Consider the following 21,673-nt stretch of genomic DNA (forward strand, 5'->3'; position numbering starts at 1 on the left):
ACTGCCCATACGAAGAGCCTCCGAGCGTACGGAGTCCCTACATGGTCTGTTGACCAACACCCATAGCAATAACAAGATGATCTGGTGGCAGTTCGTACAATACAATGCTTGATGGTCTGTCCACCATAGCAAATTTGACCTCTGGCTGCCCGTACGAGTCGTTTGGAGTGATGGTTGAGCTGATGGCCCTTGCGCTCATCGCGAGGTCTTGGTCCCAAGAGCCCCCCCAAACCGTAAGATACCTTACTCTGTAACGGATCAGACATGTTGAAGTCCCACCCCATTAGTTAATACCTGGTCGATTCTCAGTCTTAGATTTACGTCATTTAACCAGAAGCAATTGAAAAGGTAAGTTTTATCAAGTCTAAGCCGGGCGCAACTATGCTTGGCAGGATGTAGAGTAAAGTATGAAGCCCGGGTCGCATACATGCCCAAGATAAAGCTGTGTGACTAGCTCTATCTTATCTCAAAGAGTGAGATGGTTCTTAAACTTTGATACAGGAATATTGTACCAAATTACTCACCTTGAGCAATTGAAGCACAGTTTGTACCCAGAAAGTGTTTTAGGAAAATAATAAGTGCCCTCTTGACGATATCGGAGGCCGAGGAATCCAGCGACATCCGCAATAAGGTTTGGCAATAACTCCCTGTAATTAGATCACGAATCTCCACAACACGACCTTCCTATTCTGCGCCTGGATGCGAGGATGGACCCTCCGCCCTCCGGCCCCTCTCTGTATCCCGACCATACGAGAATATTGTTACTCAATGCCGATTGGAGGGGTTAATCGACCCTTAAGATATCTACGCTGTAGTAACACCAGTAGGCTTAATCAAGCTTTCCAGCCTCAAATAGCAGAGATTGCCGACAGATCGGGAACCGACAACACCTACCCAATGCTACCTAGGCAGCTGGCTATCTGCATCTCGAAATTGGGACACAGGGACTTCTGAAAGTGCTCTTGGTGGTGATCAGTTCGTATCGCAATCCTTATCGTGAAGCACGTCTTCGAAACTCATCATGGTTTATTCTCACGAGACACTATCCTGTCTGGTGATAAACGTCCTCAGTACTTATAATGTGTCGTGATGCACTCTTCGGACTGAAATCCCTTGCAGATTATAGCCACCGTGGTGTCCATTACACTCCTTTCGTTTACACTCATTTCAACGCTTCGTCATGAAGGTCCAGTCTTTTACTCTTGTGGCTGCCGCGGCTCTGATCACGCCTGGTCTGGCGGCGTTTCACCCCGGAGCCGCTATCAAGGCAAAGCCACCAGTCAACACTGGTTTCATCATCGAACTTGAGCCGAATGCGTCAATCAATGGCCGCGAGGTCGGCGAAGATGCGCACTCTGCTTTCCATCGCCGAGCCGAAGACGTCCTGGATTACTCTGTACGTCACGAATTCAAAAATCCGGACTACTTCTATGGCTTGTCAATCAATGCAAAGGATGATACCGACGTCGACACTTTGCTTGCTCTACCCCAGGTCAAGAAGGTCTGGCCCAACAAATATTACGACCGCCCCGTACCAGTTGGTTCTAGCCGGAGATCAAAGACTGTCAACCCCTCTGTTCCCATCGGAGTGCAGTCCGTCCAGCTCAGAGCCGCTGCACAGGTTGTCACCATCAATGGCACCAGTGATGTCCTTTCCAGTCTCAAGATGACCGGCGCTGACAAAGTCCATGCCCAAGGTCTGACTGGAAAAGGCATCAAGATTGGTTTCCTCGATACTGGTGTTGATTGGCGTCACCCAGCCCTGGGCGGTGGCTACGGCGAAGGCTTCAAGGTAGCGGGAGGCTATGATTTTGTGGGTGATGACTTTGTTGGCTGGAATGATCCAGTCCCGGACGATGACCCATTGACTACTTGCTTGGAGGGCGGTCACGGTACCCATGTTGCTGGTATGTCATATCGAGGAGAAGCCAAAACCTCGCCCTAGCTTGTGTTAACTCGTCATTGCAGGAATCCTCGCTGCCAAGGACCCTCAGGGCGTTGGATTTGGCATCTCTGGTGTTGCACCTGACGCATCTCTTTATGCCTACCGCGTTCTCGGCTGCAGTGGAGGTGTCACTGATGATATCCTCATGCAAGGCTTTGAGAGAGCTGCTAGCGACGGAGTTGACCTCATCAGCATGTCGATTGGTGAGACAACTATTTGGGAGGGTGGCTCACCGTACATTCCGATTCTGTCCAAGATCCAGTCCCAGGGCATCGGAATCGTCATTGCGGCCGGCAACGAGGGCGACACTGGCCTTTACGTTTCCTCGGCACCAGCACAAGACCCCAGTGCGATCTCAGTCGGCTCCGTGAGCGACTTCCACTTTGCTACGGTGTACAACGCTGCTGGTTCGGATGGTTCCACCATTGAGTACGGTCGTGTTGTTCCCCTCAACGCGTCAGCACACTTCAATGTCTTTGTTGCGGACGACGATAATGGAGAGTGCGTGGACCAAGCATGGGATGATGCGATTGCCAGCTTCCCTGACAAGGGCAGTGTGGTCGCATTGGTCACCGCGAGAAGCGACTGTTACTACGATATCCTGGATGCACGGAGCAACTCATCTGGCTTCACGAATGTCTGGGCATGGTTTCCTGATACCAGTGACATGTCCATCGACGAGCCAGGTGCGAATGGCGCCATTGATACGGTCAAGGTCAAGAAGTCTGAGGCAAGCAAAATTCTCGCCGGTATTGCTAAAGAGGGCAAGAACTTCACTTTGACTTTCGAAGACCAAACCGTTCATCAGATTGATCAGCCAACTGGAGGCACTACCTCATGGTTCTCAACCTTTGGGCCAACAATGGAAATGTCGCTCAAGCCTCAGGTGTCTGCACCTGGAGGAACCATTCTTAGCACATGGGTTACATCTAACGGGTGGGGATATGCGGTCATCTCGGGCACATCGATGGCCACCCCTCAGTAAGTCGTGTTTCCAAAGCGAAGGTGGCTTTGAGCTAACTTTTCAAAGCCTTGCGGGTTGCTACGCTCTTGTGAAGCAGAAATATCCTAACTTGAGCCCGAAGGAGATCGCGAGGCGTTTGCAATCGTCCGCAACTCCTCTAAAGCAATACAACGCGACTGACATTCTCACCACTACCGCTCAACAAGGCTCGGGATTAGTCAACGTCCTGAGAGCAGTCACGTCGGAAACCGTTTTCTCTGCAACCGAATTCAACCTTCTCGACTCAGCCGGACCCCTTGATCGGAATTTCACAATCGAGAACTTGTCATCTTCCCCCAAGACCTACACGCTGGGTCACAAGCCTGCAGCGGAAGTCAACGGACTACCAAATGGCAACAGTCTTGACATCAACGACATGTTCTACTGGGCGCTCAACTTCAATCCTATTTACTCGGAAGTGACATTCACAACGAGCTCCCTTACGGTTCCAGCTGGCGGCAAGGCGACTGTAGAATTTACAATCACCCCTCCCACTGTCGACGTTTCCCTCCTGCCGACTTACAGTGGTCTCATCACAGTCACCGAAGGAGAGGAAAACTTTTCCATTCCTTATCTTGGAATCCCGTATGCACGCGGCGAACTCTCCAATATCTACACAGGAGACCTAAAGAATCTTGATGTCTCCCCAGTGCCCCCTTCTGGCGTTCCTTTGCTGCCGTTTATCAGTTCTTCTGACGCGGGAATTCGCAATAACGACAAGACGATTTTCACATTCCCCGCCAAGAAGGTTGCCGAGAACCAAACACAGACTCCCGACAACGACCCAGTTCTCACAATTTTCATTGACCAACCATCGGCGTATGTCCGCTTTGACGCAGTACCTGCAGACATCGCGTCTAACCCCGCTTACAACTTCACGCCGTCAACATATGGTTATCTCCCGGAATCCCAAACGAACGCTACCGTATTTGCCAACACGCCTGTCACTACTCCTCCCCTGGACCTGGGAACCCTTGACCACGTGGCGGGGTTGAAGAGTTATGGCCTCGTTGGCTTATTGTGGGGTGGCGATGTGCCTCATGGAACAGTTGCTACCAACTTCCGAGGCTACAGCGTTTATAGCACTGATTGGTCTTGGGGTGTTGTTGAACTAGCCAACGGAACCATTTACCAATTGCCGAATGCTGATTATCGTATCTTGGTTCGGGCATTAAAGTGGGGAGGTAACATGAACAGCTCGACTGACTATGACAGCTGGCTGAGCCCGATCATTGGGGTTAACATCACAGACCCGGGATATCCCAACCCCTGGCTCACTCAGTGAGAAAGTCGAATCGCCGTAGCTTTGGCTCGTAAATTTGTATATCTTCAAGACACGCGTAACGTGTAACAAGATAGTGACAAGTGCCAAACTGTACTTAAATTCTTCTCTTGTGTACTCACCTTCGATATAGCATAGGGGAATTTTATCTGAAGAGTAGCCTGTTGCTAGTAATTGCCTTCAGGACAAATGGTTATCTACAGTGATACGCATAGTGTTCTTCCGACCGTCCTTCCTTAAATGTGAGTACTATTGAAACATAAGTTCCGAATTCACTGAAAGTCAGTGTCGAAAGTGGCGCCTCGGGCCAGGTTGGCTTCTTCAACGAGGGTTACTGGGGCATACCCGTTGATGGTAGCCCCCACTCGCATAACATCTTTATCCGTGGTAACTACCAGGGTCAAATGACCTGGGTCTTACAAAGCGTTTCCACGTAGGAGATTTTTGGAAACGCCACCTTCACGTCGATGCTACCACCGAAAGATTCACCGAGTTTCATCAACGTCCACTCATAACCTTCTCATCGTTGACGGATATCGAATACAGAATGATCTTTGATGCAGAGCTTGTAGCAGGGTCTTCAGTGTGATTCGCGTTTCCGCAGCTCTACCCTACCACCTTCCACAACCGGTATGTGGTTAGAACAGTTTTCCATCTTGGATGGGCATCTAACGTTTGACCTTCATTTATAATGGATTGAACCCATCTCTAGCTAAGGCAGTGGATAACATAGGGGGAAAACTTTCTCAGATTCGCCGGCGGCAATAACCTGTACGTTTTGAGTCGGCGATGTTCTCAGGCAGACAACGATTTCTAACAACTCTAAGAGAAGGACCAAATGTCGAGAATCGATGGAAGTGGAATGAGACGATTGGTGCTCTGGCTTCTCGCCCCGGTCACCAAGGTATGTCATCAAGAGAAACACACAAGTCGATAACATCAACTAACACGTTACAGGAGCTTGGGGATATCCAAACACAGATGCTCTGGGTAGGGACATAATCTCTCCGTCTCACAATAAGTCCCTTTATCACTAAACTTCCCCAGGTCTTCATGATTACTTTGAGTGGTGTGATGACATGCAACTCGAGCCATTTCTGGACGTCTATTCAGGGTACTCTCTTGACGGCACTCATATCACTGGCGAGGATCTGGGGCCCTTTGTTGACGAACTTATGCGCGAACTCCAAGTAAGTCCTAAAGTCCACAACATACGTAGTTTTTCTCAATCTAATATGTTTCTCTTGAAAAATATGTTCTTGGCGATTCATCGACTCCAATGGGAGCTCTGCGAGCCAAAACCGGGAATGAGCAGCCTTGGTCTGTCAAATGGGTTGAAATCGGAAACGAAGACGACTTTGGTCGTAGCAGCTACCCCGAAAGATTTGCTGCCTTCTATAACGCCATTCGTCCGGCGTATCCAGAGCTCCAACTCATTGCTTCAGCGACTGGGTTCAACTGCTTACCTGATCCATTTCCAGCAGATGCGTGGATCGACTACCACGAATATAATGTCCCTGAAAACTACATTGTCAACTTCGCCCAGTGAGACAATGTCTCCCGCAGGAATAAATACATCATTGGAGAAATGGGTCGCTGGGACGTCCAGTGGTCGGACATGAAGGGCTCAGTCTCCGAGGCCATCTTCATGCTTGGACTGGAACGCAATAGTGACCTCATCCGAGATGTTGCGTTCGCACCCTTGATCAGTCTTGTCGATCATCAGCAATGGGCTGTAAGCTTTCCACGATCTAGTACTTGTATGACGCAGTATTTCATTGACTTTCTTAATCTTATACAGCCCAATCTGAATCCGTTCAAACAAGCCCCTGACGCTAGAGTTTACACCTCCAACTACTGGGTACAGCAGCTCTTCGCGCAAAACGCCGGATCCATGACACATGAGATAATCTCTGATACTAGATTTGATTCGGTCTTTTGGAGTGCTGTAAGTGCTGGGAACAGCTTTGTTGTGAAGCTTGCCAATTACGCTGGTGAGCCACAGCATCTAGATATCGAGATTGCAGGAAAAAGGTTCGTGACGCTGTCAATTCTGGGCCACGACAACCCCGATAGTGCCAACACCCACGATGCAGCCCCTATCTCGCTCCCAGTTGTCTTTTACATTGAGTCGTCCGATGGCAACTTTAGCTTCCTCTTGCCTGTATGGTCCGTTGCGGTTCTTAGGACTGACTGATTCGATACTATGTTCAAGACCTTGTAGTTGAAGTCTTAGCCAAGTGTGCAACGATTCGCTATTAATATTCTACACACCTCTTTTTATGACTTTATTAGGATAGTTTGATGCCACCTATAGTTAGGTACCTTATGTTAGAACTATTTCGCAACTACATGATGGTCTCAGGACTGATGGCCTTAGTGACGGTGAAATGACGAAGGTCTACTGCAAGCTGAACCCTGAAAGTATGGCACGTAACCCAGTTCCATCGTATTTTCGACCGATACCTCACCCATGGGCCCCGGAGTATATCAACCACCATACCGAAAATGTCAATGTCGTACTGAAGGTTTGTTTTGAGATGGATGCATAAGTAAAATTTACCATACCTGAATCTAATGCTTTGAACCGCAGAAGCTTGAAAGTCCTTGGATTATACCCGTGCCTCCTTTCCGGATAGAACTCCGAGCCTCCCGGACTCGATCAATATAGAGGTATGTCTCATGGTGACAAGATCTTTACCAGCTTGCTCGCATAACAGTTCATTGAACCTCGAAAGGCATAATAGTTGAGCTGTCAGCTGAGATGGTGCTGATCGTGCCATCCTATGCGGAAGAGTTGGGCGTATCGTACCAAAAAAGGTCCTCTACCGATATGCCTCTGGCACCTAGAAGGCTTATCGTTAGTAGCTCTATAGGTAGCAGAAAGACGCTCGCTTTGATGTTTGAGGCTTTCAGATAGACAAACTAGCTTTTGGAGATACTTGGAAAAGAAGCACTAATAGATCCGCTTTTCCCTGTGTGAGATTCATGGAACATGCTATAGCATTCGTATATGTACCCAGTCATGATCCTTTTGGTGTGTAAAATTTCATTAATCAAGATAGCTGTATCACAAAATACACGCACATTCATCCAATAGCGGGCCAGGTGCAAGTGTCCTCCTAAGAGACTACTGTGAATCAGTGGGGCTGTCAAAACGAACGAGACAGACCGAAAGGCGGGGCGACGACTTATTTTCAGATCGATGGCCGTTTTGGTGGGTCGTTTTCCCTTCCAGAGCTCAAGGACTTCTCAAATACGGCGTTGGATGCTATATTAATCGCCGGGCCTCAGAATCTCGACTGTGAAGTAGTATGAGGCCGGTCATAGGGAGGAGCAAGCGCGTTTCGCCCACCTCACTTCCTGCTCACTTGCTGCCCACCTCAATATATGGTTTCGAACCTTTTGCTATTGCCTGTCACAAGATGCTAGAAAGTATGATCCTTAATAGTGTGCACTAGGGAATTAGCGAAATTGGCTGAGAGCCTAAGAGCGAGGGAAATTCAAAACCGTAGTGCACGGTGCTAATTGGTATGGAGTATTCGCAACTCAACCAACAAAATGGCTACGCCATCGAGTCAATCATCCCTGCTCCCGAACGCGGTCTCTCAATCTACTTAACTTCATCTACTTGGTCCTTATGGGTATGTTTAAACTCCCTACCAGGTAGTGTGGGTCTGACCAGGATAAAGCAGTGACTCTCAATGGCCAAATTTCTGTTCGACGTGCACAAGAATCTCGAAAGTAATGCTGCTGATGTAATCGCGAGAAGCATGGGCGAAGATACCTGACAAGGGGGTTAAACTTTGGCCTGATACCGTAGTACATAAATACACGACTCGTAGTTTAGGGCGAACGGTATCCGTCGGATCCTTCGGAGGGATTATCGGGGTCAGGCAATTGCACCACAACTGCACTACATCTATAGACACTGTCCACACCCAAATTCTACATCCCTCGTCGTTCTATCCTTCACTATCACATTCATTACAGGCTCAGTCAACACATACTAGTGTTCTTTAAACGTTGACTATGAGCTCTGCTCTTTCAAACTCACGTCTTCGCCTTCTCTGGGGCTTGCTGCTCACCTGCAGACTATATCTCGGTGCAGCAGCAGTCATCAACACCAATGACGAGGGACTGGCACAACGCGACAGCACAAACACCTATGACAATGCCTACTATGTTGTGCAAGGATCGTGGAAGTGTGATTTTACAAAACTTCGACTTCTAGATGCAGCCATCAACGAGGCAGAAGAGCTCGCCCAGAAAACCATAGAAGTGCTTCAAGTCGAAGGCGCTGAAACATCTATTTCATTTGATACCTGGTTTGGATCAAGTATGTAGACCTGTTTCTGGTAGCGAATCGTTTCTAGAGACAACGTGGACTAATTATAATTTCGTGTAGGCAATGCCAATGCCGCAACGAAGGATGCAATCATCAACCAGCACTACAAAACAGTATTGTCGCATCTTCCTTATCCAAACATTCCTGCGGCATTTCGATGGACCACCCACGCCGAATTCAAAGCGCCCATCAACGAGGCGCCACCGACAGACGACTCGATCGTGTACGGTTGCCCGCCAGTCGACGATAGAATGTGCCAGGATGGAGTGCTAGCATCCAATTTGCGAGCAACGGGGATGAAACAAGACGGTACAACCAAGGAATTCGGCCCCTTGGTGCTTGTTCTCTGCCCAGCGTTTTTCGAACTGAAGAACAACAACGCAGAGATGATCAAGGAATGGCAGAGAACGCTCGGCTTTGGTTCAGGCAACTCTAAAGGACGCATCTTAGTTCACGAAGTCCAGCACATGGCCAAAGGAACGAGCCCCAGCGAGCCTGCCGAGGATTTGTCAGAGCCATTTCCTGACGTATTCGGCCATGACACCTGCTATTCCCCAAGCTGGTACGTTCATGGGTGTCTATTCACCCAGGTTCCATTCACGATTTGCCGGCGTGTAGCTAACTGTCCGGCAGCTGCGCTCGTCTAGCTGACGCCGATAAGATGAGAAAAGAATTTTGCTTTATTCACCATAGACGTGTTAGCATTCCCAAATGCTGGCGCACCAGCGTCTTCCGACAGCTGCAGTAATCCCAATCACAAACGACAAGCCCCGATTCGTTCACAAGCTCCAACCTGGAGACCTGTGTTGAACTCAACGTTTACCCCTTTGAGATCCACCTCTACAAGAAGGCCCTCTTCTACGAAGATACCGTCCTTCTCCTCGCTTTATTCCTCGTCTAGCAACTATAAGCCGAGCAGCTACAAACCCAGCAGCTCTTCATTGGAAGCGCCTTTTAGTTCCACAGTTACGAAGCCAACGACCTCACCAACAGCAGCTCCAGTCGACGTATCGAACGGTGCTGTGCTTGCTGTCGCCATTGGGATGGTGGTTGTGGGCGGTGCAGGAGGAGGTTTTATTACAATGGGCGGACAAACGGTCGCCATCGCTGCAGGCCAAACGATTGTCGTCTCCCAGCAGACTTTTGAGGAACCGGAAGCTGAGAAACCAAAGTCGGATCAACCTGAGAGGACACAAATGTCCATTCAGACAACACCTTCAGCAAGACCTTCATCCACCTCCCGTTCGGCTTGGTCTACTACGACTTCCAACTGCCCCGCCGAGACTTCGAGGGCTTACAATGGCGACAACTTCAACTGCAGAGACCTTCACGACGCCAATTCTACTCTTCTTACCGATTTGCTGAGTGGTCTTGAGTTCGGTAATGGGCCTGTATACAATGAATCGTCCATCGCAGTGATCATCCCAGAGCCTACATCATTTCTTACAACACTCATGCCTTCCACTACGACGGCTGCGCCCGCTCCGCCAACGACTACTTCCGAACCCGCAAGCGTCGAGCCTGTGGCCTGTTATAATTTTGATATCAATGCTTACGGCTACTGTTGTCCCGGACCTGGGAACCCCTGTGAGAAGGATCTTGGTAAGTGTTATTTCAACGGAGAGGGTGTCTCTGGTGGAGCGAGCGGAATTGTGCCCACAGGCGCAAGATGCCCTCCGCCACCTGGCGCAGAGTACTGCAGAGGTGCGTGTGAAGAGTAAGGTCGAGTGAGACGTTGGGGAGTGGTACGCAGAACAAGCAGTGATGCATCCTAGTGAAACTCTGGAGAGCAGGATACATGTGGAACGATGAGAAGTCGGTTTCGCAGGACTATGACTTGATAATGAATCGAGCGATGGCTTACGCATACCACCTCCTATCATCATGACCACGGAGGTATCCCATTGACTGCGGAATGGTATTAGTATATTGAGGGGCGAAGTAGCAGGTAGTAGCAGCTAGTGGGGTTCTATTCCTCATTATTCCCTTCTACTACCGCTCAGGTTTCTCCGATACACATATTTAATAAACCAACATGGGATCGACGTCCAAGAAATCCACAGACGTATATACTGAAGCTACTTCATACTCGATAGGATACTCAATTGAAGCCTTCCGCTACGTGGGAGGTTTAGAAAGACTTTCAAGGGCTGGAAGCTTCAGAAACGGAAGGGTCGTTTAGGAGCATGGAAGTAGCAGAGACATACATATATATAGAGAGCAAAACACTTTGCGTGACTCTTTTGCTCACAAAGTTAGCTAAAGCGCAAAAATATAAACATTTTGTCTTCCTGTTGATTCTTCCACAAGAGCACATACCACACTCTGAGACTTCCTCACTCCCAGTATGTCGCTCAACAAATAAACAAATTCAAAATAGAGTACCCCAAGCCTTGAAAAGCATGAAGCTGCCAACTCCTATTATACTGAAACACAAAAGCCATGTCCCAAGACCCCGCTTGATTTGCTTCATTGCGAACGTCTGAATAGCCTTGCCATCATTAATATTGGGGAATGGTACATCTTCGGGTACTGGGCGATCCAGTGCCTTGCACAAGGGCTTCCACCCGTCGCGTACGTCGTAAAAGATCAGCCGCTCCGGCGGAACAACACTCTTCAGGTACGCGATATGGCGGTGATATGTTTTGACCGTTGGTGGATTTGATTCTCCGTATAGTTTGACCCAATGCGAGATCAGGATTTGAACGTAGGCTGGGAAGAGTCGCATCGTGGGAAGCAGGAAGAGTATGAAGTGCAAAGCTGATGGTGACACTTCGTCATTCAACCCTCCCATGCTCCTCTCCCAGGCCTCATCACCACGGACTGTGCAGACGACTTTGGCGTCTGGGTATAGTGTCACAAGCTCTTGGACGAGGTTGCAACCAGGCGCGTCAGTGATAGCAACATAGCCGTCAGTGCGAACGCGTATAGTGTTCAGGATTTCCTGCTCCATGGCCGCATTCGTCGGTGGCCACTCTGAAAGCACCTTCATCCATGATTTAATCTCCGCTTCAGGGCCGAGACATAACTGAGTTCCGCCGTGAAAGACCGGCCCATCAAGTAGCATCTCTAAAGCACGGCTGATCGAGCTGGTTCCAGTACGCGACAGCCCTGCACAGATGACCTGCATCTTTGCGCCTTTCCGGGGGTGTGAGTATTGTTGCCCCATCGAGAGACTAATAAAACTGCTCCAAGAGTCAAGTGAAAGATGTGTTTTGAAAAATCCAGTACTGTGGCAGGGAATACTTCATCTCAATACACAAGCATGCTGAAGACATGCCAGTCCTTTTGCATAAATCAAATGTGCGAGAAGGACGACGTCAGGGTATCCGGTGGAGCAGAGGTAAGTAGCGAAGCCAAGCACCCTAATCCTGCAGTCATCATTCCTTCGCTTTTGCCTAGCGTGTTCGACCTTAGATAAGGTACTGATGTTCTGGGAGCGAGAGCATAATTCCCAATGCGCTGGTCTTTGAGCCCTGCTTCATATTCACCGAGAGCGGTAATGTAGAGTCGCGCCGTAGACTTCGCCATGGATTAAGAAATCTTTCCCAAGGAGTGCCGACAGCTGTGTGGCATTCCGATTCGCCCTTTTATCCGGCGTCGTTATTGTGCGCGAGCCTTGCCAAGTCCGGCGATAGCAGACCCTTTTCAACGGTGATGGACTTCGACCAGGGGGTCTCCGATCGGACACTATACCCACATGCTTTAGCAGGCGTGAAGGCAGACTCGTCTTCGCTCAGCAGAACAGTAGGGCATGGCAGTAGCACCCCGCTTCATAATATCAAGATTATATCTAAGTTACGTCTAGTTTGCGGCGTTACCTTCAAACCGCCAGGATTCTCGCGTCGCAGTCTAGTGTATGCTGAACGAGAGCAGTGTTACTCGAGCTATAGATCAAAGACACGTGTACTGAGAGACATGACGGCAGCTGGAGTACGAGGAAGGTGAATGTGTAGCGGCAGATGGATGAGCAAGCGATGATGGCTGGGACGGTTTTTTAACTTCCATTTATTCTGTCCTTAGGGTAACATGGACTGATAATCTCGGGGTAATATAATAGCGTCTCTCCGCATTTGTGTCGACTGAGATGGGGATGAGGACTACACTAGACCGCGCTGGAATCATTGCCCTCGGCTTGTTGAATGATTCAAATCCGCTAGGTCCTTTTCAGACCCCAAACGAGGCTCAGAACGATGGTAAGACCGGGCTTTCGTGCGGGGAAAGTTCTGGACTCCACGTAGGTAAAATGGAGTGGTGATTACCCACTCAAAGTAAGTAACGTTGGATTCGGGGTGAACTGTTGCTTGGAGATACGACTTGTTGAACCAGCTTGCGTGCCTGCCAGCCCAGAGCGTGAAACCCCATGTTGATTGAACCTATGACGCATGTTTAAGTCCAGGAGTACATCTAATCAGGAGGCAGGCGGGAAGGCCAAGACATGATCGGCAACACTAGCTTCACTGGTTTCCACTCTTTCATCTCAAACCTTCCAATGAAAACCTGCAAACTCCCGTGAACGCGCTCCCAACTGCCTCGAGAGCTCGAGTTTACTGACAAAAGGCGGAGTCCAACTGGGACCGATATCCCCGACACGCCGAAATGTCAGACGAGGGGCTTACATACTATGTAGATACGGATGATCATCTCCTGATGTTGTTGCTTGGGTGCCTTTGATGGATGAATCCCCACCTCATGCTTACCCCAGTGCGGAGAGCGGGGAAGTTGGAAGCGTCTGGGGTTTGGGTGTTGGAACTTGGAACTGTGATTAATGGAGCCGCCTTCTTGCAGAGACAGCCTGTCTGGCCGGAAATACATAAGACTTGGCCATGGTCGGTCCCGTTGCTTGGCTTTACTACTGTTACTTGGCTCATCGTTGATCAATTGGCGCAAGTCGCACATTTCACAGTGAACTGCCACAATTTCTGGATCCCGCCAAGCCAATTTGAACGCTGCCAAGCTAACCATGGGAATCAACGAAATCGACCACGTCCCTCACTCGGACGATGCGTTCGAGAAGGACACAGGCGGCGATTTGAAGCCCCAGACGGAGCTCGCTGAGGGTATTGGTAGCGGAAAGGCCTCCGCCGTCAACATCGTCGAGAACCCGCTGAAGGTGAGTTCCTGTTTGCGCCGAGGCTCAGGATCATGAGTCGAGGAACGCTCCCAAAACCATTGACACGCCTTCTTCTTGCAGCGCAAAACCCCACAACAAACGGTCGAAGATGCCGTGGCGTTCGCCGAGACGCACAACCTGGGTGAACATGCCGCCCTCTTCGGTCGCGCGGCGATGGTCGCGCGCGACATGAACAACTTCAACGACGTTGCAGACCTCCCCGAAGACGAGCGTCGAGCGCTCGAATATGAGCGGGACCATAAATGGCACGGCCCGAAGATGCTGTGGTATTCGATCGGCCTCTGTGCCATCGGAGCCGCGACCCAGGGTTGGGATCAGACTGGTTCCAACGGTGCCAACCTGACATTCCACGAGGCACTTGGCATCAACAGCGGGTCCTCCAGAGACGAGTGGCTCATTGGTCTGATTAATTCCATCATCTTTCTCACGGCTGGTCTGATGTTGGTCACAATCATTCCCCGGGTCCTATCGCAATTGCTAACTCCCCGCACGCAGTGGCGCCTTCATTGTCGATCCTCTCAACCACTACTTTGGCCGACGCGGCGAGATCTTCATCACGGCTTTGTGCCTTACTGCTACACCGATCGGCTCCGGTTTTGCGCAAACATGGCAAGGTCTCTTCGCAGCGCGTTTCGTGATGGGCATCGGCATCGGCGCAAAGAACGCCACTGTGCCCATTTACTCCGCTGAAATGGCTCCCCACAGAGTCCGTGGCGCACTCGTCATGTTTTGGCAACTCTGGGTCGTCGCAGGCATCTTTCTGGGCTTCTGCGCAAATGTCATTGTCAAGGATACCGGCGATATCTCCTGGCGACTCCAGCTGGGCTCGGCCTTCATCCCATCCTTCATCTTGGCTATTGGTATATTCTTCTGCCCTGAGTCCCCGCGTTGGCTCATGAAGCACGGCCGACACGCCGAGGCTTTCCGCTCCATGTGCAAACTTCGAGCCCATAATATTATCGGGGCCAGAGATTTCTACTACTCGTGGGTTATATATGAGGAGGAGCTCAAGGAGGCTCGTGGCGCTGGTTACTTCCGTCGCCTATGGGACTGTTTTTCCATCCCTAGAATCAGGCGCGCCAACTACGGTGCTAGCACTGTGATGCTTGCTCAGCAAATGTGCGAATCCTCCTAATCTTCATCCTTAATTTGTTATGCTGACCCAATTACCTAGGTGCGGAATCAACATCATTTCCTTCTACAGCTCTACAATTTTCGTCGATGCAGGATACACGCCCGTAGAGGCCCTGTATGCTTCCTTGGGGTACGGCGCCATCCAAGTGATTGCGACGATCCCTACCCTATTCCTCATTGACACCAAGGGCCGAAGGACTCTCTGCATGATCGTGAGTTAACATGAGCCAAATCTGCTGAATGCAAACTAACAGCCTCAGACGTTCCCTCTGATGTGCATCTTCCTCCTGGCTGCTGGCTTGTCCCTGTTGAACCCAACGGAAGACCGTGGGCCAAAGATTGGACCTGTCGCTTTGTGAGTAGTACCACTTGTATGGATACCTCACCTAAGGTAGACTAACAGTCCTGTCAACCAGATTCATCTACCTTTTCACCATCTGTTACTCCCTGGGTGAAGGCCCTGTCGCCTTCCAGTACTCTGCCGAAGTTTTCCCTACCATCCAGCGTGAGCAAGGAATGGCCTGGGTTGTCTGCATTAACAACACCTTCGGTAAGCCATGCAATCATTATATCGAGGAATTCTGACTGACAAGCTCCACAGCTGGTATTCTCAGCTTGACCTTCCCGCGCATGAGCACTGCCATGACTCCAACTGGTGCTTGTAAGTATCTTCGGGTAATTTTGATCCTTGTCCTGTAACTAACCTCGCTGGCATAGTTGGTTTCTACGCTGGACTCAACCTAATTGCTTGGGGCATGATTTTCTGTTTCGTCCGAGAAACTAAGCAACTCACTCTGGAAGAGTTGGACCGTATGTCGAACTGTTTCCTCAATTGCGTCGCTGTGCTAACCCCCACCACCAGAGGTCTTCTCCGTTCCGACAAAACACTTCATCAGCCACGAGATCAAGTACTCTATTCCCTATTTCTTCAAGCGCCATGTCTTCCGACAAAAGGTTCCCAAGCCACCCGCGATTATTGCTGTCGCCAGCGAGTCGAAAAAGGATAATAGCTCCAACTCGGCCTAAATGAAAGAAATCAATAAAACAGAGTTTATCCCATCGACTGCTACAAGGCGACAGTACATCCGAGTACGGGGGAAGAACTAATCAGGCATTATTCCGATTTATTTCTACTATATCTGCAAATCAAAAAAATTATATCTTAGAGAATTTGGAGAAAAGCTAGAGACCATTGTACTGTCGCCTTGTAGCAGTCGATGGGATAAATGGGCACTTGAGGAATGAGATAGATGTCTCGTTGTTTTAGAGTCGGCATCAGTACAAATCTCTAGTTTTTCTCTAGTTTGATAAGTCAAAGCACCCACTTTTGGGCACCCCCCCCTTTTGGGCACCCCCAAAAATCCCTCCCAGCTACCACATTAAAACCCTACCTATTATTTCAATTTAACATAATAATTACAAAAATCGTCCAAATGCATTCCTTTTTAGCATACTTACTAATTAATAGGTAATAGTATTATATACCGAAAATGAGCTCTAATAAGTACTTAATATTATTAAAAACGGTCTCTCTATTAAAAGGGCCTCGATTGAGTTTAGGGTTCCTAAGATAATACTTTAGGGTCGAAAGAGAGGCTACTAGACGAGGGCGAGGGTATTTGCAGAGCTTTAGAGGCTTCTTTTATAGTAAGAAGACTAGCTAGCTTAATAAATTCGTATATAGTATTACCTAGGTATTATACTAACTTATAAATAAGTTAAGGAATTTACTAAGCGAGTTCTAAGGTCCTAGGGGGATAATAAACTACTTAATAAAAGATAGATTAACGCTTTTATTAAAAGGAATTTATTAATAAGGGTTTAGAAAAGTTATTTAATTAATTCACGCTACGTTTATAAAGCTATTACTAATATAATTAAATAATAGTTTAGATTACTTAATATACTAGAGATTAGCGGTATTAAATAGGCTAATAGGTATAATATAAATAAGACTAGTATAATAGAGGGTAAGGGAGCTAATAAGCTAGTCTTAGGTATAGTAGAGGCTATAGTAGTATAAAAAAAAGAGCCTAGTTCGCGTACCTAAGTAACGATTATCGAGTATATCTCTATTAATAGTAGAGCTATTAAACTACTAGTTATTTATAAAGGAAAGTCGGTTTAATAGTAGTAGTTCCCTCTTTAACTTACTACTTATAATAGTTAGAAGTTTATAATAATAGATAATAGCTAGACGACCGACGAGACTGCCCTTTATTAGCTAAAGGAAGTGTTCTTATTATAAACTAAGACCCCCCCTATTAGGGGGCTTAGTAAGCTAAACTAGCCTCGACTATTAGTACTAAATAGGTATAGGAGTTATACGACGATAGAATTTATATAGGAGTACTATAAAAATAACGTCTACTTATTATTTTTATTACTATACGCTTCCTATATCCTCTAGTTATTAAATATAGCTATCTTTAAGCTTATTAAGTCTATATATAAAAAGGAGCTTAGTAAGGAGGATATAATAAATAATTCTATTATTATTAAAAAGCGGTACTTCTTAAGCTACTACTAGCTTGCTCGTTTAGCTAGTCTAACGTCGTTAAATATATAAAATAAGTAGAAAGTAACTAGACTATAGCTACCTAACATAGCTAAGCCACTTCTTAACCCAATAGTCTTACCTATATAAGTCATACTATCTAAAAGGGGCACAGAAGCTAGGTAGACGACTAGTAATACTAATAGACTACTTAACTAAGCATTAGCGACCTCTATTATTAACTAATTAACTCCTAAGAAGGCTAGCGAGCTCTATAATTACTTAAAGCTATTTATAAAGCTTAGTCTAAATAATAATACTTAACGACTACTATTCTAAAAGGTAAAAAAAGCTTTTAGGGAGCAGGCTTATTAATTAGCCATATCTCGGTACTAAGTTCGAGTTCTTAAGGCTAGGATTAAGCGTATAAAGCCTAGGAAAAAGAAAACTATATATCTAAACCTAAACACTAGGTTTGCGGATATTTAGAACGTATAAAAAGCTTAAGAGGACTTTAGTAACCGTTTAGTTAGTCCTAATCGACTCGCAGGGGTCGAATTACTTAGGGAGAATTTTGATTATATTATTGTGGTAGTGGAAGGTAGTTAATTAATTGATTGTGGTTGGTGTTGATGTTTGGATGCCATGTTTTGTTGGGGTGCCCAAAAGGGGGGGGGTGCCCAAAAGTGGGTGCTTTGACTTACTCAAAGCAAATTCGTAATTAAGAGAATAATAAACACAGTGTTAGATGAGTATGAAATTGACAAGACCCCTTAAAAAGCTACGCATAACACGGGAAGATTCATTTAGAATTTACGCCATGACCTTTAATCCTAAAACTAGATTGTAATTCAGTTTACTGTCAGGTGTAGTAGAGATTCCGCTCCGCATAATCCTCCCGAATGATTTCGTTATAGACAAAGTCTAATTCTAACCCTCATTCCGAAGTCTTTTGGTCTGTAGTCCCAAAATCCAAGCCCAGCTCATACGCATTGTTGGCCGTTACACTGTCGTGCTGACCAAGAATAACCTGAATTCCCTATAATTTAAGGGTCAGCCACCGACTTTCCCTTATAGTGAGAATGAGAAGAAGAAGACAATGATGCTCACCTCGACTTGGAATCTATGCCCGTATGCAAGCCAGTAGCTCTCAACAATGATTATGAAGATTGCGACCACGATTAAGACGTAATCTGCTATGTTGTTAGTACATACCAATCTACCTGGGGGTAGGGGTGAGATGACTCATGTTATCACTGGTGACTGGCAGAGCGACGGGGAAACAAAAGAACTGGTATTTGTTAGCATTTCCATTTGTCGACGAAAGCAAAAAGGGCTTACGATTGAAGTGACAGAGACAAATAAAGCAGCAATCAAGTTGATACCATAGCCACACCTCCCCAACCTGAATGGTGCATTCGGCACTTGATGCTGCGACAGAATATCTCGCCCCCTTACAAGCAGGGCGATAATGGGAAATGCATACGAAACATTCAAAAAGATAGTGCATGACGCTATGTATGCTCCAAAGGCAACCGTGGGTCCCAGATACAACGTTCCGAACAGGATGTTGAAGCCATAGCACATTAGTATGGTGTTAGTAGGGACATTGTGGCCTGGAGTAATGTGTGAAAAGCATTTAGGGAACAGGATACCGTTATCTCGTGCCATGGAGTAAAGAAGCCGACTAGCGCTGGTAGTGCTGGCAGTGCATCCATTGATGAAGCAGACTGCAAGCATAATGGTCATCACACAGGTTGCGGCCGGATTTCGAGTTGCTTGTAGCATGAGTTCCACAATGGGCATGCCAGTGTTGGTTGCAAGGACCGTCGTTGGATCGGTGAAGCAAAATAGCATAACAAGAATGAAGGCAAAGCCACTGTTCGATATGTAAGTGTGCTAGTAGGTGGCAAAGGGAGCGGTATACTGACGTCACTCCTCCAACAACAATAGAGTAAATCATGGCCCGTGGGGCGTCGCGGGATGGATTAGGCATCTCTTCCATCATATGGAGGATGACGTCGAAGCCAATGAGGGAAAGAGCGGACTGTAGAAGACCGAGAACCCAGGCAATGCTGTCGGGCCAACCTGTCTTGTTGTTGAAGGACGTGAATACGTAGTCTGCGTTTGTCTTGTCGTGGAGAGACAAGAGAATGATGCTGATGATAATAACACCAAGAATCGACCAGAACACTTCATGATGTGAGCTCTTGACAAGCAACAGAAACTTCGAGGTTTGGGTCTCCTTACTAGCGAAGTCATTCCATTTGCCCAGGATTCTATTGCCCCAAATGTTACCGACAGTGGCGAATGTTAAAATGGCGAGAAAGATTAGATATGTATTCCATTGCGTGACTACAAATCTTCCATTAGAGGCGACGACAGACGCGGCGCACACGAATTGAGCTGGATTGGCGTAAGCTATAGTCAACTGCAGGCTGCGAAGGATCGATATTTACCGGCGAAAAATCCTTGGACAGTCACAACGACTAGCCATCCGACAATGTTTGTCCAGCCGACCCAAAAGCTCTATGTCCAGTTTCAGTACATCGAGCAACCAAAATGGGCTGGGGAGAGCGATTTACCATGACTCGTTTCCACTTATTGGTGCAAAGGGCATAGACGAAGTGGTACTGGCCACCAGCTGTAGGCCATATGGAAGCTAGCTCGCCGAGGCTCGCCGTCAGGGCGAGGTTGCATAAAACACAAAAGACGAAGCCGTAGAGAAGTGAAACAGACCCGCCAGACGGAAGCACAAGTCCGATTGAGCCTGCTAGAGCAATCCAAGTACTTTGAAGTGCGTCTGTCAACTACATGCTCCTTGAGGGAACGAGACTGGGCTTACTTCAGAATCGCAAAAGCCATTGCCACCATGTTGAGGCCAGACAGGCGGGCCTGAAGGTGGCCATTGTTCGGAGGCGACATCACGGCTGGAGTGAATGAAATGTTGTACGGTCGTTTCGAGTCGTGGACTTGAAAACCGACCACCTTATGGCTGGACTTGCAATTCATACTAGAGCGCAAGTGGGCTGCCCATCTCATTTGTAGTTCATCAGCGAAGACTGGGTGGCAGATAACGAGGTATCATGCCGTTCAACACGCACAAGCTGAACAACGAGCTACCCTTCATGACAGGCAACATGACGGTATCCTTCATCCGAATCTGCGGCGATGTCTTATCTGCTTGGACGAGTGAAACTCGTGACAAGCCTCGAATGCTATCTCATGCGTTACCGAAGATTGAGTCTAAGCGATTCCCAGCCAATTGGGTTTCGCTTATCTCTTTCATGAACTGCTCTGAAAATTGCCGGATTAAGGAAATTCGCGAGCACTCTGCATGGCGGGACAAAGCTAAAGTGCGGGGTGTAGAAGGTATCCTAAGGCTATACGGCAGACTACAAGAGGCACTCTGCCAAAACACTTTTTTTATATATCAAAGTAGAAATCGTATTTTATAATTACCCCACTACCTAGGATAGGGTTTAGACTAGTATAATAATTTATAAATAGGGGTTATAAAGATTTATAGCTTAAGAAATATTTTAATTTTATAATATATTAAACTGTATAATAATATATAAAATTGCGTAATATCGTACCCCGATATAAAAAATTTTCTTCTCTTTATAACTTTATTATAAAAATAACTATTATTCTTTACCTTTTTATAAATAAAAATCACTTTTTACTTAGGTTATTAAACTAATAGCTCGTTTATAAATATTATAATATAGATTTATAATAACTTCTAATCTTTATATAAAACGTTACTAAACTAATTAACCTTATAATACCTCTTCGTAAAGCTATTTTAAAATAACCGATTAATAATAATATTTATATAAGCTCTATCCTTTTTATATAATAAGAATATATAAACGTATAAGCCTCGATATTAATAAAATCTCTTTTTATAAGCTTAAAAAAGCGGGAACGAAGTATTTAGTAAATAAAAAAAGAGCTAAAATAATCGCTAATAATTAATATCTTTATTATATTATATAACGTATCCTTTTTTAAAAACGAACTCAACGGTTTCTAAGTAACGACTTATACTAACGTTTAAGTTATTAAAAAGTTTATTAAGAAAGTTTAGTTTAATCGCTTCTTAACGTTTACTTTATATTAAGATATAATACGATTTATTCTTTTATATTTTATAATAAACTAACAAATTCTTTTAATAAAGTAGATAGTATTTTTAATTAATATAAGGTTAGGGTTAGGGTTAGGGTTAGGGTTAGGGTTAGGGTTAGGGTTAGGGTTAGGGTTAGGGTTAGGGTTAGGGTTAGGGTTAGGGTTAGGGTTAGGGTTAGGGTTAGGGTTAGGG

General features: G+C 46.8%; 6 protein-coding genes across 6 annotated transcripts; 4 read left to right on the forward strand and 2 right to left on the reverse strand.

Moving 5' to 3' along the window:
• Nucleotides 1–1,180: 1,180 nt before the first annotated feature.
• CLUP02_15911 (uncharacterized protein) lies at nucleotides 1,181–5,779 on the forward strand (the record flags this gene model as incomplete). Its single annotated transcript, XM_049294835.1, has 10 exons — nucleotides 1,181–1,907; nucleotides 1,969–2,926; nucleotides 2,976–4,229; nucleotides 4,517–4,663; nucleotides 4,714–4,813; nucleotides 4,964–5,001; nucleotides 5,058–5,134; nucleotides 5,188–5,220; nucleotides 5,278–5,420; nucleotides 5,546–5,779. The coding sequence occupies 10 exons, from the start codon at nucleotides 1,181–1,183 to the stop codon at nucleotides 5,777–5,779; spliced, it is 3,711 nt and encodes a 1,236-aa protein (XP_049151982.1).
• Nucleotides 5,780–5,818: 39 nt separating this feature from the next.
• Nucleotides 5,819–6,427, forward strand: CLUP02_15912 (alpha-N-arabinofuranosidase A; the record flags this gene model as incomplete). The annotated part of the gene is made up of 3 exons (XM_049294836.1): nucleotides 5,819–5,965; nucleotides 6,032–6,178; nucleotides 6,236–6,427. The coding sequence occupies 3 exons, from the start codon at nucleotides 5,819–5,821 to the stop codon at nucleotides 6,425–6,427; spliced, it is 486 nt and encodes a 161-aa protein (XP_049151983.1).
• Nucleotides 6,428–8,262: 1,835 nt separating this feature from the next.
• Nucleotides 8,263–10,466, forward strand: CLUP02_15913 (uncharacterized protein; the record flags this gene model as incomplete). The annotated part of the gene is made up of 4 exons (XM_049294837.1): nucleotides 8,263–8,569; nucleotides 8,639–9,168; nucleotides 9,250–10,282; nucleotides 10,354–10,466. The coding sequence occupies 4 exons, from the start codon at nucleotides 8,263–8,265 to the stop codon at nucleotides 10,464–10,466; spliced, it is 1,983 nt and encodes a 660-aa protein (XP_049151984.1).
• Nucleotides 10,467–10,949: 483 nt separating this feature from the next.
• On the reverse strand, nucleotides 10,950–11,708 carry CLUP02_15914 (uncharacterized protein; the record flags this gene model as incomplete). Its single annotated transcript, XM_049294838.1, has 1 exon — nucleotides 10,950–11,708. One exon carries the CDS (start codon nucleotides 11,706–11,708, stop codon nucleotides 10,950–10,952), a length of 759 nt encoding a protein of 252 aa, XP_049151985.1.
• Nucleotides 11,709–13,541: 1,833 nt separating this feature from the next.
• CLUP02_15915 (uncharacterized protein) lies at nucleotides 13,542–15,872 on the forward strand (the record flags this gene model as incomplete). The annotated part of the gene is made up of 9 exons (XM_049294839.1): nucleotides 13,542–13,691; nucleotides 13,773–14,152; nucleotides 14,208–14,831; nucleotides 14,887–15,058; nucleotides 15,101–15,201; nucleotides 15,263–15,396; nucleotides 15,448–15,507; nucleotides 15,564–15,656; nucleotides 15,709–15,872. 9 exons carry the CDS (start codon nucleotides 13,542–13,544, stop codon nucleotides 15,870–15,872), a joined length of 1,878 nt encoding a protein of 625 aa, XP_049151986.1.
• A 2,408-nt stretch (nucleotides 15,873–18,280) lies between these two features.
• Nucleotides 18,281–20,355, reverse strand: CLUP02_15916 (choline transport protein; the record flags this gene model as incomplete). The annotated part of the gene is made up of 8 exons (XM_049294840.1): nucleotides 18,281–18,382; nucleotides 18,454–18,536; nucleotides 18,589–18,634; nucleotides 18,685–19,222; nucleotides 19,275–19,749; nucleotides 19,803–19,872; nucleotides 19,929–20,133; nucleotides 20,189–20,355. The coding sequence occupies 8 exons, from the start codon at nucleotides 20,353–20,355 to the stop codon at nucleotides 18,281–18,283; spliced, it is 1,686 nt and encodes a 561-aa protein (XP_049151987.1).
• Nucleotides 20,356–21,673: the final 1,318 nt, after the last annotated feature.

This window comes from Colletotrichum lupini, chromosome 8 (genome assembly GCF_023278565.1).
Source record: "Colletotrichum lupini chromosome 8, complete sequence".
NCBI lineage: Eukaryota > Fungi > Ascomycota > Sordariomycetes > Glomerellales > Glomerellaceae > Colletotrichum > Colletotrichum lupini.